This window comes from Oncorhynchus masou, chromosome 29, assembly GCF_036934945.1.
Source record: "Oncorhynchus masou masou isolate Uvic2021 chromosome 29, UVic_Omas_1.1, whole genome shotgun sequence".
NCBI lineage: Eukaryota > Metazoa > Chordata > Actinopteri > Salmoniformes > Salmonidae > Oncorhynchus > Oncorhynchus masou.
The window spans coordinates 83,343,497-83,362,968 of NC_088240.1; the positions used below are offsets into that span (position 1 = coordinate 83,343,497).

Here is a 19,472-nt window from a genome sequence, read left to right on the forward strand (position 1 = left end):
GTGATATGAGTAGAGAGGTGTTGAAATGTTAAGTAACGGAGTGATATGAGTAGAGGTCTGTGTTGACCAGAAAGATAAGTGGTTATGGAGTGTGATACTGTAGGACACCTTACATCCCTCTCCCACATTCATGATCAAACACTTACTGCATTCCTGAACCGCCTCCATATTATTCTAACCATACAAAGCATAGAAGTCAATGTATGAAACAGAGATACTGCCCTTAACTGACCTCTGGTCAGTCTATGCAGCTCCAATGTGCTGTTCAGTGATATAGAAACCGCATTAAACTGATGTGCTGATAAGAGTGGAGTTGATGGGCTGGGTTTAGCATGGAGTTAGCGCCACACACAGCGCCACACGCACGCACACGCACACACACACACACACACACACACACACACACACACACACACACACACACACACACACACACCACACACACACACACACACACACACACACACACACACACACACACACACACACACACACACACACACACACACACCCACACACACCATGGAGGATGGAGCCATTGGAGTGTTTTACCAGGACGTCTTCAGGAAGAAGATATGATAGAGAAGATTAAAGTGACAGTCTAGTTCAGCTTGTGTGGTTATTTCTGTTTGTGTATGTGTGTACGTGTGTAACCTGTGTTTGTATGTGTGGTTATTTCTGTTTGTGTATGTGTGTACGTGTGTAACCTGTGTTTGTATGTGTGGTTATTTCTGTTTGTGTATGTCTGTACATGTGTAACCTGTGTTTGTATGTGTGTTTATTTCTGTATGTGTGTACGTGTGTAACCTGTGTTTGTATGTGTGTTATTTCTGTTTGTGTATGTGTGTACGTGTGTAACCTGTGTTTGTATGTGTGGTTATTTCTGTTTGTGTATGTCTGTACATGTGTAACCTGTGTTTGTATGTGTGTTTATTTCTGTATGTGTGTATGTGTGTAACCCGTGTTTGTATGTGTGGTTATTTCTGTATGTGTGTATGTGTGTAACCTGTGTTTGTATGTGGGATTATTTCTGTGTGTGTCTGTGTGTTACTGTGATCATTAGATCCATCACATTAGATATGCAGAGGCCCAGGGCCGTGTGTGTACGGACACGTGTGTATTAGCGGAGGACGATCAGGTTGCCTCCTGACACTGATCTAAGATCAGTTCTTGTTTCCTACCCATAATGGATAAGGTTAGGATTTGGGGAGGGTAAGCTGAGTCTTGATCTGTGACTAAGGGCAACGTCAACCAGCAGCCGTATTAGCTCTATGTTAAACACTTTACCTTAAAGACATAAACAGACAGATAAACTACAGTTGCTGCTCTGTGGAACTCTCACAGTAATAAACAAAGACATGTAAAAAAGTCTACATAGAAATCTCAGTATATCACAAACATATTATTTCTGTCTCTATATCTGTCTGTAGGAGTGCAGGTCTGTCAATTAGGGATTCAGTTCAGTTTGTGGTTCAGCGCATTGTTCCTCGGTGCTTCTCTGGAGAGTTCTGAGTCCCCCCTCCCTCTCTGTCTCCATCTCCTCTCTCTGTCCCCACTCCCTCTCTGTCTCCATCTCCCCCCTCCCTCTCTGTCTCCATCTCCTCTCTCTGTGTCCCCCCTCCCTCTCTGTCTCCATCTCCTCTCTCTGAGTCCCCCCTCCCCCTCCCTCTCTGTCTCCATCTCCTCTCTCTGAGTCCCTCTTTAGGCTGCAACTCAGGGGAGGAACACTAGAGGGAGACAGACACTGCTAGGTGCGGCTGTATGGGGCTGTCCTCATACATGCACAGTCATACAATACTGCAACAGGAGGGCATATCCCAACACATGTACACACATGCTCGCTCAAAACACACACACACACACCCTTCCTTCATATGAGTTCAACAGAGTTCATATCAAAACTCAATGAAAAAAATGTTTTCACTAATGAGCCACCACCTTTACTTGAGAACGCATTTGCACACACACACGCACGCACGCACGCGCGCACGCACACACACACACACACACACACACACACACACACACACACACACACACACACACACACACACACACACACACACACACACACACACACACACACACACACACACACACACACACACAGGTAAACATAAGTGATGAGTTTGCAGCGTTGGGGAGACTGCCTTGTCCATGGAAGTTCTCTCTGTGAGTCTCTCTCTCTCTTTAACATGTCTCTCCAGGAGCAGGTCTCTCTCTTTAAAACATCACCAGTCTCTCTTCATAAAAGTATGAGTCTCTCCTCCATTGAGTCCAAACATGTTCCCTCTCCCAGACACCATAGAAGGGCCCTGCTTCATCCCATTCAGCGTGGACTGTCCCTTCTGCCCTCCTCCTCTTCCCTCCTCTCACTCTCTCTCTCTCTCTCCGTCAGTGTGTGTGTGTGTGTGTGTGTGTGTGTGTGTGTGGGTAGGCGGCGGTCAGAAGATCTCAGGCAGCGTGACGTTGCGCAGCAGCCACTGTTGAGAGCGAGTGTGTGTACAGTCTCTGACGCTGGGCACCTGGCTGTCCTCCTCACTGGCCTTGTCCAGACACTGGTTACTATTGACGTGGATCAGGGTCAACTTCTACAGAGACAACAGACAGAGAAACAGACCTGGGTCAACTTCTACAGACACAACAGACAGAGAAACAGACCCGGGTCAACTTCTACAGAGACAACAGACAGAGAAACAGACCTGGGTCAACATCTACAGAGACAACAGACAGAGAAACAGACCTGGGTCAACATCTACAGAGACAACAGACAGAGAAACAGACCTGGGTCAACATATACAGAGACAACAGACAGAGAAACAGACCTGGGTCAACATCTACAGAGACAACAGACAGAGAAACAGACCTGGGTCAACTTCTACAGAGACAACAGACAGAGAAACAGACCTGGGTCAACTTCTACAGACACAACAGACAGAGAAACAGACCCGGGTCAACTTCTACAGAGACAACAGACAGAGAAACAGACCTGGGTCAACTTCTACAGAGACAACAGACAGAGAAACAGACCTGGGTCAACTTCTACAGAGACAACAGACAGAGAAACAGACCTGGGTCAACTTCTACAGAGACAACAGACAGAGAAACAGACCTGGGTCAACATCTACAGAGACAACAGACAGAGAAACAGACCTGGGTCAACTTCTACAGACACAACAGACAGAGAAACAGACCCGGGTCAACTTATACAGAGACAACAGACAGAGAAACAGACCTGGGTCAACATCTACAGAGACAACAGACAGAGAAACAGACCTGGGTCAACTTCTACAGAGACAACAGACAGAGAAACAGACCTGGGTCAACTTCTACAGACACAACAGACAGAGAAACAGACCCGGGTCAACTTCTACAGAGACAACAGAGAAACAGACCTGGGTCAACTTCTACAGAGACAACAGAGAAACAGACCTGGGTCAACATCTACAGAGACAACAGACTGAGAAAAAGACCTGGGTCAACTTCTACAGAGACAACAGACAGAGAAACAGACCTGGGTCAACTTCTACAGAGACAACAGACAGAGAAACAGACCTGGGTCAACTTCTACAGACACAACAGACAGAGAAACAGACCCGGGTCAACTTCTACAGAGACAACAGAGAAACAGACCTGGGTCAACTTCTACAGAGACAACAGAGAAACAGACCTGGGTCAACATCTACAGAGACAACAGACTGAGAAAAAGACCTGGGTCAACTTCTACAGAGACAACAGACAGAGAAACAGACCTGGGTCAACATCTACAGAGACAACAGACAGAGAAACAGACCTGGGTCAACTTCTACAGAGACAACAGACAGAGAAACAGACCTGGGTCAACTTCTACAGAGACAACAGACTGAGAAACAGACCTGGGTCAACTTCTACAGAGACAACAGACAGAGAAACAGACCTGGGTCAACTTCTACAGAGACAACAGACTGAGAAACAGACCTGGGTCAACTTCTACAGAGACAACAGACAGAGAAACAGACCTGGGTCAACATCTACAGAGACAACAGAGAAACAGACCTGGGTCAACTTCTACAGAGACAACAGACAGAGAAACAGACCTGGGTCAACTTCTACAGAGACAACAGACAGAGAAACAGACCTGGGTCAACTTCTACAGAGACAACAGACAGAGAAACAGACCTGGGTCAACTTCTACAGAGACAACAGACAGAGAAACAGACCTGGGTCAACTTCTACAGAGACAACAGAGAAACAGACCTGGGTCAACTTCTACAGAGACAACAGACAGAGAAACAGACCCGGGTCAACTTCTACAGAAACAACAGACTGAGAAACAGACCTGGGTCAACATCTACAGAGACAACAGACAGAGAAACAGACCTGGGTCAACATCTACAGAGACAACAGACTGAGAAACAGACCTGGGTCAACTTCTACAGAGACAACAGACCTGGGTCAACATCTACAGAGACAACAGAGAAACAGACCTGGGTCAACTTCTACAGAGACAACAGAGAAACAGACCTGGGTCAACTTCTACAGAGACAACAGAGAAACAGACCTGGGTCAACTTCTACAGAGACAACAGAGAAACAGACCTGGGTCAACTTCTACAGAGACAACAGACTGAGAAACAGACCTGGGTCAACTTCTACAGAGACAACAAACAGAGAAACAGACCTGGGTCAACATCTACAGAGACAACAGACTGAGAAACAGACCTGGGTCAACTTCTACAGAGACAACAGACTGAGAAACAGACCTGGGTCAACATCTACAGAGACAACAGACAGAGAAACAGACCTGGGTCAACTTCTACAGAGACAACAGACAGAGAAACAGACCTGGGTCAACTTCTACAGAGACAACAGACTGAGAAACAGACCTGGGTCAACTTCTACAGAGACAACAGACAGAGAAACAGACCTGGGTCAACATCTACAGAGACAACAGACAGAGAAACAGACCTGGGTCAACTTCTACAGAGACAACAGACTGAGAAACAGACCTGGGTCAACTTCTACAGAGACAACAGACAGAGAAACAGACCTGGGTCAACTTCTACAGAGACAACAGACAGAGAAACAGACCTGGGTCAACTTCTACAGAGACAACAGACAGAGAAACAGACCTGGGTCAACTTCTACAGAGACAACAGACAGAGAAACAGACCTGGGTCAACTTCTACAGAGACAACAGACAGAGAAACAGACCTGGGTCAACTTCTACAGAGACAACAGACAGAGAAACAGACCTGGGTCAACTTCTACAGAGACAACAGAGAAACAGACCTGGGTCAACTTCTACAGAGACAACAGAGAAACAGACCTGGGTCAACTCCTACAGAGACAACAGAGAAACTGACCCGGGTCAACTTCTACAGAGACAACAGAGAAACAGACCTGGGTCAACTCCTACAGAGACAACAGACAGAGAAACAGACCTGGGTCAACTTCTACAGAGACAACAGACAGAGAAACAGACCTGGGTCAACTTCTACAGAGACAACAGACTGAGAAACAGACCTGGGTCAACTTCTACAGAGACAACAGACAGAGAAACAGACCTGGGTCAACTCCTACAGAGACAACAGAGAAACAGACCTGGGTCAACTCCTACAGAGACAACAGAGAAACTGACCTGGGTCAACTCCTACAGAGACAACAGAGAAACAGACCTGGGTCAACTTCTACAGAGACAACAGAGAAACAGACCTGGGTCAACTTCTACAGAGACAACAGACAGAGAAACAGACCTGGGTCAACTTCTACAGAGACAACAGACAGAGAAACAGACCTGGGTCAACTTCTACAGAGACAACAGACTGAGAAACAGACCTGGGTCAACTTCTACAGAGACAACAGACAGAGAAACAGACCTGGGTCAACTTCTACAGAGACAACAGAGAAACAGACCTGGGTCAACTCCTACAGAGACAACAGAGAAACTGACCCGGGTCAACTTCAACAGACAGAGAAACATTTTTTGGGAAATATACAGAGACAACAGACAGAGAAACAGCTCTTACCCAGAGCAACTGACAGTTTAAAAGACATTCACATTCATAAAGTAACTGTCCTGGGAAAATCTCACTTTTAAAAGTGAATATTCTGATAACTCATACCCATATGTTATGGCATAAAATTAAAGAAAAACACTTCAATCTGGTATGTCAAAAAGACAGTTTAAAAAAATGCTTGCTATTTCCTCATTGATGATGATGTTATCCTCCTGAGGATGCACTGGCCAATCAACAGACTGAGTGAATAACCTGAATGACTTGTACACGACAACACCATTCAGTTGTTGGGGTCAGGGCCACACCAGACCAATACAGAAAATCAGCTTTATATCATACTTCATAAATAAAACATTGGAAGGAAAACTATTAATTTCACTCATACAACAGTAATTATATGACATATTTAATAGAAATGTGGGAACACTTGACAGTTACTTTAAGGTAGCTAAGTAAAACAACAACTAGCACACTCAGCAGGGTCAGTGGTAGTAAGAAAAGACAAGGAGAGGTTGTTTACTGTTGACAGACACACATACCATGGGGTCATACTCCCAGAGCTGGTTTCCTTTGAGGTGATGACACTTGAGCATCATGACAGGACCGTTGAGTTTGGACACGTCTAGACACAGGTCATCTGTCCTTATCTCTTTATTGGCCGTGTAGCTGAACACCTGCAGGGGACGACACACGGTCAGACGGGAAGACAAGAGACCTCTATCTCCCTCTTATGTCATTCACATTGTATCTCTCTCCTCTGAGGTCAGAGAAGTTGCTCAGGTTATTGTCACTATGATAAACACCAAAGGTCTTATTACTGTTGTCCTGTCCTCAGTTGATCAGTTACGGTTTCCTCCCATGTCATGGCAGTTCTAGATACCTGGTTTCCTCCCATGCCATGGCAGTTCTAGATACCTGGTTTCCTCCCATGCCATGGCAGTTCTAGATACCTGGTTTCCTCCCATGCCATGGCAGTTCTAGTTACCTGGTTTCCTCCCATGCCATGGCAGTTCTAGTTACCTGGTTTCCTCCCATGCCTACAGAGTAACGGCAGTTCTAGTTACCTGGTTTCCTCCCATGCAATGGCAGTTCTAGTTACCTGGTTTCCTCCCATGCCATGGCAGTTCTAGATACCTGGTTTCCTCCCATGCCATGGCAGTTCTAGTTACCTGGTTTCCTCCCATGCCATGGCAGTTCAGTTACCTGGTTTCCTCCCATGCCATGGCAGTTCTAGATACCTGGTTTCCTCCCATGACAACATGGCAGTTCCAGACCTGGTTTCCTCCCATGACCATGGCAGTTCAGTTACCTGGTTTCCTCCCATGCAATGGCAGTTCAGTTACCTGGTTTCCTCCCATGCAATGGCAGTTCTAGTTACCTGGTTTCCTCCCATGCCATGGCAGTTCTAGTTACCTGGTTTCCTCCCATGCCATGGCAGTTCTAGATACCTGGTTTCCTCCCATGCAATGGCAGTTCCAGTACATTACCTGGTTTCCTCCCATGCCATGGCAGTTCTAGTTACCTGGTTTCCTCCCATGCAATGGCAGTTCTATGTCAAAAAGACTCAGTTACCTGGTTTCCTCCCATGCAATGGCAGTTCTAGATACCTGTTTTCTCCCATGCCATGGCAGTTCTAGATACCTGTTTTCCTCATTGATGCCATGGCAGTTCTAGATACCTGGTTTCCTCCCATGCCATGGCAGTTCTAGTTAATGACTTTTACTCCCATGCCATGGCAGTTCTAGTTACCTGCTTTCCTCCCATGCCATGGCAGTTCTAGTTACCTGGTTTCCTCCCATGCCATGGCAGTTCTAGTTACCTGGTTTCCTCCCATGCCATGGCAGTTCTATTACCTATTTTCCTCCCATGCCATGGCAGTTCTAGATACCTGGTTAAAACTCCCATGCCATGGCAGTTCTAGTTACCTGGTTTCCTCCCATGCCATGGCAGTTCTGTTTACCTGGTTGACAGACTCCCATGCCATGGCAGTTCTAGTTACCTGGTTTCCTCCCATGCCATGGCAGTTCTAGATACCTGGTTTCCTCCCATGCTATGGCAGTTCCAGTTACCTGGTCATCTGTCCCATGCCATGGCAGTTCTAGTTACCTGGTTTCCTCCCATGCAATGGCAGTTCTAGTTACCTGGTTTCCTCCCATGCAATGGCAGTTCTAGATACCTGTTTTCCTCCCATGCCATGGCAGTTCTAGATACCTGGTTTCCTCCCATGCCATGGCAGTTCTAGTTACCTGCTTTCCTCCCATGCCATGGCAGTTCTAGTTACCTGCTTTCCTCCCATGCCATGGCAGTTCTAGTTACCTGGTTTCCTCCCATGCCATGGCAGTTCTAGTTACCTGGTTTCCTCCCATGCCATGGCAGTTCTAGTTACCTGGTTTCCTCCCATGCCATGGCAGTTCTAGTTACCTGGTTTCCTCCCATGCCATGTCACTTCTAGATACCTGGTTTCCTCCCATGCCATGGCAGTTCTAGATACCTGGTTTCCGTCCATGCCATGGCAGTTCCAGATACCTGGTTTCCTCCCATTCCATGGCAGTTCTAGATACCTGGTTTCCCCCCATGCCATGGCAGTTCTAGATACCTGGTTTCCTCCCATGCCATGGCAGTTCCAGATACCTAGTTTCCTCCCATGCCATGGCAGTTCTAGTTACCTGGTTCCTCCCATGCCATGGCAGTTCTAGATACCCGGTTTGTGACTGTTACCTGGTTGCCTCCCATGTCATGGCAGTTCTAGTTACCTGGTTTCCTCCCATGCCATGGCAGTTCTAGTTACCTGGTTTCCTCCCATGCCATGGCAGTTCTAGATACCTGGTTTCCTCCCATGCCATGGCAGTTCTAGTTACCTGGTTTCCTCCCATGCCATGGCAGTTCTAGTTACCTGGTTTCCTCCCATGCCATGGCAGTTCTAGATACCTGGTTTCCTCCCATGCTATGGCAGTTCCAGTTACCTGGTTTCCTCCCATGCCATGGCAGTTCTAGTTACCTGGTTTCCTCCCATGCAATGGCAGTTCTAGTTACCTGGTTTCCTCCCATGCAATGGCAGTTCTAGATACCTGTTTTCCTCCCATGCCATGGCAGTTCTAGATACCTGTTTTCCTCCCATGCCATGGCAGTTCTAGATACCTGGTTTCCTCCCATGCCATGGCAGTTCTAGTTACCCGCTTTCCTCCCATGCCATGGCAGTTCTAGTTACCTGCTTTCCTCCCATGCCATGGCAGTTCTAGTTACCTGGTTTCCTCCCATGCCATGGCAGTTCTAGTTACCTGGTTTCCTCCCATGCCATGGCAGTTCTAGTTACCTGCTTTCCTCCCATGCCATGGCAGTTCCAGATACCTGGTTTCCTCCCATTCCATGGCAGTTCTAGATACCTGGTTTCCCCCCATGCCATGGCAGTTCTAGATACCTGGTTTCCTCCCATGCCATGGCAGTTCCAGATACCTAGTTTCCTCCCATGCCATGGCAGTTCTAGTTACCTGGTTCCTTCCATGCCATGGCAGTTCTAGATACCCGGTTTGTGACTGTTACCTGGTTGCCTCCCATGTCATGGCAGTTCTAGTTACCTGGTTTCCTCCCATGCCATGGCAGTTCTAGTTACCTGGTTGCCTCCCATGCCATGGCAGTTCTAGTTACCTGATTTCCTCCCATGCCATGGCAGTTCTAGTTACCTGGTTTCCTCCCATGCCATGGCAGTTCTAGATACCTGGTTTCCTCCCATGCCATGGCAGTTCTTGTTACCTGGTTTCCTCCCATGCCATGGCAGTTCTAATTACCTTGTTTCCTCCAATGCCATGGCCGTTCTAACTACCTGGTTTCCTCCCATGCCATGGCCGTTCTAACTACCTGGTTTCCTCCCATGCTATGGCAGTTCTAGTTACCTGGTTTCCTCCCATGCCATGGCAGTTCTAGTTACCTGGTTTCCTCCCATGCCATGGCAGTTCTAGTTACCTGGTTTCCTCCCATGCCATGGCAGTTCTAGTTACCTGGTTTCCTCCCATGCAATGGCAGTTCTAGATGCCTGGTTTCCTCCCATGCAATGGCAGTTCTAGATACCTGGTTTCCTCCCATGCCATGGCAGTTCTAGATACCTGGTTTCCTCCCATGCCATGGCAGTTCTAGTTACCTGCTTTCCTCCCATGCCATGGCAGTTCTAGTTACCTGCTTTCCTCCCATGCCATGGCAGTTCTAGTTACCTGGTTTCCTCCCATGCCATGGCAGTTCTAGATACCTGGTTTCCTCCCATGCCATGGCAGTTCTAGATACCTGGTTTCCGTCCATGCCATGGCAGTTCCAGATACCTGGTTTCCTCCCATTCCATGGCAGTTCTAGATACCTGGTTTCCCCCCATGCCATGGCAGTTCTAGATACCTGGTTTCCTCCCATGCCATGGCAGTTCCAGATACCTAGTTTCCTCCCATGCCATGGCAGTTCTAGTTACCTGGTTCCTCCCATGCCATGGCAGTTCTAGATACCTGGTTTGTGACTGTTACCTGGTTGCCTCCCATGTCATGGCAGTTCTAGTTACCTGGTTTCCTCCCATGCCATGGCAGTTCTAGTTACCTGGTTGCCTCCCATGCCATGGCAGTTCTAGATACCTGGTTTCCTCCCATGCCATGGCAGTTCTCGTTACCTTGTTTCCTCCCATGCCATGGCAGTTCTAATTACCTGGTTTCCTCCCATGCCATGGCAGTTCTAGTACCTGATTTCCTCCCATGCCATGGCAGTTCTAGTTACCTGGTTTCCTCCCATGCCATGGCAGTTCTAGATACCTGGTTTCCTCCCATGCCATGGCAGTTCTCGTTACCTTGTTTCCTCCCATGCCATGGCAGTTCTAATTACCTGGTTTCCTCCCATGCCATGGCCGTTCTAACTACCTGGTTTCCTCCCATGCCATGGCCGTTCTAACTACCTGGTTTCCTCCCATGCCATGGCAGTTGAAGATGCCAACTTTCTCGTTCTCCTTCCGGGCCATGTTGTCCAGACACTGGTTAGTCTCCACGTTACGGATCTGACAGAACAACACACAACCAACAATTATCACTGATTGAATGTGTGTGTGTTTAGTGTGTGCGTGTTGTATGTTTAGCGTGGGTGCACCTCTCCCAGTGAGTAGTAGTGTCGTGGTATCTGGGAGTCAGGATAGACGTTCTCCAGGTACCAGCTGAAAGGTTTACACTGCAGCTTCTGTCTCAGAGACGAGCGAGACGTGATGTCACCATAGTCCACCTTTGTCACACCTGAAACACAGCGTTTTCCATTAGCGTCAGAATCTGTCCAATGCTTTTCTATGGTCTTATTTTGGACCTAAGCTTGTCGCCTGCGACTCCCATTAGTAGGGAGGAGCCATGAGCATCTCGTCATTATATAGCCTACAGATTTCTGGTTGCAGTCGAATTTCTTTACACCAGTGGGAGAGAGCATGATTCTCGTGAATTTGCATATCCCATGTACTGTCACTGGTAACGATGAGTGGAAATCCATGACTTAACCTAATTATTGTTTACTGACACAAAATCATTGATTTTCTTTTACGTTTCACATAACCAGTGTCACGCCCTGACCATAGAGAGACATTATTTCTCTATGGTGTAGTAGGTCAGGGTGTGACTGGGGGTTGTTCTAGTTAGTTATTTCTATGTGGGGTTCTGGGTTATTATTTCTGTCTGTGATTGGTATGATTCCCAATTAGAGGCAGCTGGTAATCGTTGTCTCTCATTGGGGATCATATTTAGGTAGCCTTTTTTCCACCTGTGTTTTATGGGATATTGTTTTGTGTTTGTGCATGTGCACCACGTAGTCACGTTTTGTTGTTAGTTTATTGTTTTGTTGTTGCTAAGTTTCACTATTAAATAATTATGTGGAACTCAACATTCGCTGCGCCTTGATCCGTCTCTACAAACGAACATGACAGCCAGCCACAGGGAGTGGCCTAGGCTATTTACTGTGTGCTGATTGACAACTGAACAGCAAGTGTTGACTAGTTTATAAAAAGTGTCGAACTGACTGAATAAATTCTCCTACATCCCTTGCCATTCAACATGGTTATATGTCCATGTTGTCGCATAGTGACAAGTCAACCTAAGGATTTCCTAGGTTTCCTTTACTAGGATGTCGGGGCTTGCTAGACAGGGACGATAAAGTGAGCGACTCATCTCGTCAGTATGTAGCCTACCGAATGGCATCGGAGAGACGTTCATTTGGCTCCCTAATTTGCATAGTTTGGCTCCCTAATGTTTGGCAATTATCTGCAGATAAATTATGAAAACATTCGATGAAGATGATGAATCATCACTGAAGGAACAATAGACAGTGGAGAGCCTCATTCTGGTCAAAATATGATAATTAGGCCCTCAAGAAACCCAGGCATTAAAACGGAATTCAACAATATTCACAAATGTATTGACCTTAAACTTCCCCCAAATGATCATAAGACAGGAACAGAATGCATCACTGATTCGTATTTCCTGCAACTATCTAAGTGAAGAGGCAACGAGAATGCCCCTGTCTGTTTCTGCAGTGCACGAGGCTACCACTTTGTGTAACCGTTAGTGATGAAGCTAATGTCTTCTGGTAGATGGAAAGGCTCCCAAAAAACTTCTCAATGAAATGTTAACTACAAAGTAGCCTTGCTTCCCTGGCAGATTGATATCAGGGTTATTTCATCAACCTAGTGGGTGTTTGTTTTATCTACCATCATATGTGGCTACAAAAACCCTGCTCAACAACAGCCTCTTGCTAGGTGCGCACTTGAATTAAAGGGTAAATACACCCCGAAAAAACAAGTATCAGATTTATCCCAGACCTCAAAAGTGATCTCCTGATGTGGTTTAAGCATTGTTAAGTATTTGGAACATCCAATGTGATTTTGAGAGTGAAAAAGGGGAAAATGGAAACCTGGAAAAACAAAACCTTAAATATATTATTCAAGATAAGGTGGGCTATTTACTTCATTTTTCTGTTTTAATAAAATACATAATTTGAAGAACAAATATAATTGTGGCAATCCATATGTTGTAGTAAAAGTGTAAATACCAGTTTAAATCAAGAGAAGATTTAATATTCTCCTACTTAGAAAATAGTCCTGGTCATATAGGCATAGACCTAGACAACTAACAATACCAAAACAAGGAACAATATACTGAATTCATCCTTTTGTTGTCATTTCAATTGCAAAGTCATGTCTTTCTACATAATACCGCAACACATTTTTTCCAATCTGGGACATAAACTCGATAAAGTATTCAATATTTCCACTGTGTATTTCAGATGGAATCAAGTTGTTACAATGTACCAGAGACCACCAAAATAGAGCTGCTTCGGCCTGGCTGGCTACTTTTCTATTTGACTGGCTACTCTATGTAGTGGTGGAAAACACCCAACACACGTCACCATGGTCACAATCACCAACTACCAAAGGACTGGAAGAATCTTACAAACATGTTTCTCATAGTGTGTTTGATATTCTCTGGATTAGGGATTGTTATTACAGTAAGGGGAAGCAGTGAACACTAAACTTCCTGTTAGTGGAAGAGAGGTGAACCTTTGTCCTTGTTCTCGCCGTCCTCTACCTGATCTGTGCAGGGGTGTGTGTGTCTGTGTGTCTGTCAGTGGTGAGATGGCAAGGTTAATAGAGACTGTGTAGCATGAAATTATCCTGTCCCCCCCCCCCCTCGCCTCGCTCTGTCAGGTCACCACGGCAACATCACATTGTTAATGGGGGGCCTGGTTGGCCCTGTCCGGGGGTATAGTTGGACGGGGCCACAGTGTCTCCCGACCCCTCCTATCTCAGCCTCCAGTAATTATGCTGCAATAGTTTATTGGGGGGCTAGGGTCAGTCTGTTATATCTGGAGAATTTTCTTATCCGGCATCTTGTGTGAACTTAAGTATGCTCCCTCTAGTTCTCTCTCTCCCCATTTATCTCTCTCTCTCTCTTTCTCTCTCTCAGAGGACCTGAGCCCTAGCACCATGCCTCAGGATTACCTGGTCTGATGACTCCTTGCTGTCCCCAGTCCACCTGGTCATGCTGTTGCTCCAGTTTCAACTGTTCTGCCTGCGGAAATGGAACCCTGACCTGTTCACCGGACGTGCTACCTGTCCCAGACCTGCAGTTTTCGACTCTCTCTCTCTACCACACCTGCTGTCTCTAACTCTGAATGATCGGCTATGAAAAGCCAACTGACATTTACTCCCGAGGTGCTGACCTGTTGCACCCTCTACAACCACTGTGATTATTATTATTTGACCATGCTGGTCATCTATGAACATTTGAACATCTTGGCCATGTTCTGTTATAATCTCCACCCGGCACAGCCAGAAGAGGACTGGCCTCCCCTCAGAGCCAGGTTCCTCTCTATGTTTCTTCCTAGGTTCTGGCCTTTCTAGGGAGTTTTTCCTAGCCACCGTGCTTCTATATCTGCACTGCTTGCAGTTTGGGGTTTTAGGCTGAGTTTCTGTATAGCACGTTGTGACATCAGCTGATATAAAAAGGGCTTGATAAATACATTTGATTGATTGATTGGAGAATACATATCTGGCTTCTGTTTGGAAACAGCCCCCGACACACAGCAACTCGCCCCTCCCTCAGACTCACCAGGGGAGATGATGTAGAAGAAGTTTTTGAACTGGTCCATCCAGACCTCGGCCAGGCGTCTGTTGTTCTTATTGATGATCTGACCCGTTCCCCCTGGAAACGTGTAGGGCGTGGCCTTCCGGAACACGTGACCCACGTGAGAACACGTCACGATCTCCAACGTCCCCCCGCACTGCCAGATCTACAACACACCAGAAACACTCATGTTACAACTACATACAACTACACAACCCTGTGTATGTGTGTGTAGGTGCACATTTCTCTGGCTAGCTAACGGAGAATTCCATCCAGCTACTATAGCAAGATACTTAGCAACGCTAACAGTACTTGTACCACCACACTTTCTCCCTCACCTCAAACTTTCCAAATGCCAGTTGTTTTTCGGTTACAGCTCATGAAGTATGCTTCATCACCCGTCTTCTCACCTATCTTTTTGTTATCGTCCAGGGGACGCGCTGCTGTAACTGGCAAACTGCCTCTGCACCATACTGCTGTCTTTCAGAACACCCTGATTCTGTAACTAACACATTGGTTGTCTCTTCTCTCTTCAGGCGCAGGCTGCATTCTGTTGTTATGTGAATGATTGGCTGAGCCTTGGACACAGACAGAGTTGCTCCAAACCTGCATCGCTCGTTTGCTTACAAACCTGCATCGCTCGTTCGCTTACAAACCTGCATCGCTCGTTCGCTTACAAACCTGCATCGCTCGTTCGCTTACAAACCTGCATCCGTTCGCTTACAAACCTGCATCGCTCGTTCGCTTACAAACCTGCATCGCTCGTTCGCTTACAAACCTGCATCGCTCGTTCGCTTACAAACCTGCATCGCTCGTTCGCTTACAAACCTGCATCGCTCGTTCGCTTACAAACCTGCATCGCTCGTTCGCTTACAAACCTGCATCGCTCGTTCGCTTACAAACCTGCATCGCTCGTTCGCTTACAAACCTGCATCGCTCGTTCGCTTACAAACCTGCATCGCTCGTTAACACAAACCTGCATCGCTCGTTCGCTTACAAACCTGCATCGCTCGTTCGCTTACAAACCTGCATCGCTCGTTCGCTTACAAACCTTCATCGCTCGTTCGCTTACAAACCTGCATCGCTCGTTCGCTTACAAAACCTTCGCTTACAAACCTGCATCGCTCGTTCGCTTACAAACCTGCATCGCTTACAAACCTGCATCGCTCGTTCGCTTACAAACCTGCATCGCTCGTTCGCTTACAAACCTGCATCGCTCGTTCGCTTACAAACCTGCATCGCTCGTTCGCTTACAAACCTGCATCGCTCGTTCGCTTACAAACCTGCATCGCTCGTTCGCTTACAAACCTGCATCGCTCGTTCGCTTACAAACCTGCATCGCTCGTTCGCTTACAAACCTGCATCGCTCGTTCGCTTTCAGCCAGTAGTGATCCAAAGCTCCCCTCCCAAACTTTTCTCATCTGATCTACACGATTCACGTAGGTCAACTATTTTGGATTCAAAACGGTGAATTTCACCAAAAGTGAACTAGTTTGCATACCTGGTGTGTGTGTGTGTGTGTGTGCGTGCTTGCATGCCCTGTGTATGTGTGTGTGTGTGTGTGCCCTGTGTATGTGTGTACTCACCCTAAAGGAGATCTCCAGGTTCTCTCCTCCCCAAATGTCCATACCTGCGTCATACGTCCCTATCTCTTGGAAATAATCTCTGTCTATAGAAAACAACCCACCGGCCATGGTAGGAGTCCTGGAGAGAGAGGGGAGAGGAGTGGAGAGAGGGAGAGAGGGGAGGGGAGTGGAGAGAGAGAGAGAGAGAGAGAGAGAGAGAGAGAGAGAGAGAGAGAGAGAGAGAGAGAGAGAGAGAGAGGGAGAGAGGGAGGGAGGGGAGGGAGAGAGAGGAGAGAGAGGGAGGGAGAGAGAGTGGAGGGAGAGAGAGTGGAGGGAGAGAGAGGGAAAGTAGTGGAGGGAGAGAGTGGAGGGAGAGAGAGTGGAGGGAGAGAGAGAGAGAGAGAGAGAGAGGGAGGGAGAGAGAGAGAGAGAGAGAGAGAGAGAGAGAGAGAGAGAGAGAGAGAGAGAGAGAGAGAGAGAGAGAGAGAGAGAGAGAGAGAGAGAGAGAGAGAGAGTGGAGGGAGAGAGTGGAGGAGAGAGAGTGGAGTGGGGAGAGAGAGTAGAGGGGAGAGGAGAGAGAGAGAGTGGGGGGGGAGAGAGAGAGAGAGTGGGGAGGGAGGGAGAGAGAGAGGGAGAGAGGGGAGGGAGGGAGAGAGAGAGAGTGGAGGGAGAGAGAGTGGAGGGAGAGAGAGAGAGGGAGAGGAGGGGGAGGGAGAGTGGAGGGAGGGAGTGGAGTGGGAGGGAGAGGAGAGGGAAAGTAGTGGAGGGAGAGAGTGGAGGGAGAGAGAGTGGAGGGAGAGAGAGTAGAGGGAGAGAGAGAGAGAGAGAGAGTGGGGAGGGAGAGAGAGAGAGTGGGGAGGGAGAGAGAGAGAGAGAGGGAGAGAGGAGGGAGAGAGAGAGAGTGGAGGGAGAGAGAGAGTGGAGGGAGAGAGAGGGAGAGAGAGAGGGGAGAGTAGTGGAGGGAGAGAGTGGAGGGAGGGAGAGAGAGAGAGGGAGCGAGGGGGGAGGGGAGTGGAGAGAGAGAGGGGATGGAGCAAAGGGGGGGATAGAGTGGGAAGAGGGGGAGAGAGAAGAAAACAGTCACTCAACTACATTCTGGTTTCATGTTTGCGACAGAGATCACAAGTTTGTCCGTAGAGATGGTATCTTCAGAGGCACAAAAACATCAAGTCGTCCTCCAGAGTTGTTTTTTCCTGTTTTTCCATCTCAATACAATTCAATTCAATTCAATGTAAGGGCTTTATTGGCATGGGAAACATTAGTTAACATTGCCTAAGCAAGAAATCTCTCTCTCCCTGCCAGTCTCTCAGAAGGAGGGATATACAGTGGCAGGAACAAGTATGTGAACCCTTTGGAATTACCTGGATTTCTGCATAAATTGATCATCAAATTTGATCTGACCTTCATCTGAGATCAAATCACTACAAGTCACTACAATAGACACAAACAGTGTGCTTAAACTAATAACACATAAATGATTGTATTTTTCTTGTCTATATTGAATACATAATAAAATATTCAGTGTAGGTTGGAAAAAGTATGTGAACCCCTAGGCTAATGACTTCTCCAAAAGCTAACCTGGAGTCCAATCAATGATATGAGATTAGAGATGTTGGTTAGAGTTGCCATGCCCTATACAAAACACTCACAAAATGTGAGTTTGCTATTCACAAGAAGCATTGCCTGATGTGAACCCCTAGGCGAATGAACCATGCCTGGAACAAAAGATCTCAGAAGACCTAAGATGAAGAATGGTTGACTGCATAAAGCTGGAAAGAGTTACAGAAGTATCTCTAAAAGCCTTGATGTTCATCAGTCCCACGGTAAGACAAATTGTCTATAAATGAAGAAAGTTCAACACTCTTGCTACTCTCCCTAGGACGTCCTGCAAAGATGACTGCAAGAGCACAGTGCAGAATGCTCAATGAGGTTAAGAAGACTCCTAGAGTGTCAGCTAAAGACTTACAGGAATCTCTGGGACATGCTAACATCTCTGTTGACGAGTCTACGATACATAAAACACTAAACAAGAATGGTGTTCATGGGAAAACACCACAAAAGATGCCACTACAGTCCAAAATAAACATTTCTGCATGTCTGAAGTTTGCAAAAGAGCACTTGGATATTCCACAGCGCTACTGGCGAAATATTCTGTGGACAGATGAAACTAAAGTTGAGTTGTTTGGAAGGAACACACAACAATATGTGTGGAGAGAAAAAAGGCACAGCACGCCAACATCAAAACCTCATCTGTTAAGTATGGTTAAGGGAGCATCATGGTTTGGAGCTGCTTTGCTGCCTCAGGGCCTGGACAGCTTGCTATCATCGACAGAAAAATGAATTCCCAAGTTTATCAAGACTTTTTGCAGGAGAATGTAAGGCTATCTGTCCGCCAATTGAAACAGAATGGCTTCAACAGAAGAAAATACGCCTTCTGGAGTGGCACAGTCAGAGTCCTGACCTCAACCCGATTGAGATGCTGTGGCATAACCTCAATAGAGTGGTTCACATCACACATCACAATAATATTTCTGAACTGAAACAGTTTTGTAAAGAGGAATGGTCCAAAATTCCTCCTGACCGTTGTGCAGGTCTGATCCGCAACTACAGAACATGTTTGGTTGAAGTTATTGCTTCCAAAGGAGGGTCAACCAGTTATCACATCTCAGGGTGCACATACTTTCCCCACACTGCTCTGTGAATGTTTAAACAGTGTGTTCAACAGACATGAAAACGTAGAACTGTTTGTGTGTTATTAGTTTAAGACTGTGTTTGTCTATTGTTGTGACCTAGATGAAGATCAGATCAAATTGTATGACCAATTTAAGTAGAAATCCATCTAATTCCAAAGGGTTCACATACTTTGTTGCCACCATATGTCATTGAGCTAAAGACTTGTTTTCAAGATGTTGATCAGGAAGACAACAGGGAACATGGTGCCAGTGCCACATAGAGCAACAAATGGAACAGCACACATCACCCTGGGGAAACATATTGCGGGAACACGATCTGAGCTGTGCACTGTGTGGGGAGTCACACATGTTCTGTTGTTGGCCAGCTGGGAACAGAAAAGTAGCAAAACACCTCGGCAGAGCAGGCAGGGAAACAGAAAAACACCTCTGTAGAGCAGGCAGGGAAACAGAAAAACACCTCTGTAGAGCAGGCAGGGAAACAGAAAAACACCTCTGCAGAGCAGGCAGGGAAACAGAAAAACACCTCTGTAGAGCAGGCAGGGAAACAGAAAAACACCTCTGTAGAGCAGGCAGGGAAACAGAAAAACACCTCTGTAGA

General features: G+C 46.8%; 1 protein-coding gene across 1 annotated transcript; it reads right to left on the bottom strand.

The window, feature by feature from the left end:
- Positions 1 to 1,595: 1,595 nt before the first annotated feature.
- galnt1 (UDP-N-acetyl-alpha-D-galactosamine:polypeptide N-acetylgalactosaminyltransferase 1) lies at positions 1,596 to 16,340 on the bottom strand. The gene is made up of 6 exons (XM_064946594.1): positions 16,203 to 16,340; positions 14,602 to 14,782; positions 11,108 to 11,247; positions 10,920 to 11,018; positions 6,538 to 6,672; positions 1,596 to 2,591 (listed from the first exon to the last, which is right to left on the bottom strand). The coding sequence occupies exons 1-6, from the start codon at positions 16,308 to 16,310 to the stop codon at positions 2,445 to 2,447; spliced, it is 810 nt and encodes a 269-aa protein (XP_064802666.1). The 5' UTR covers positions 16,311 to 16,340; the 3' UTR covers positions 1,596 to 2,444.
- Positions 16,341 to 19,472: the final 3,132 nt, after the last annotated feature.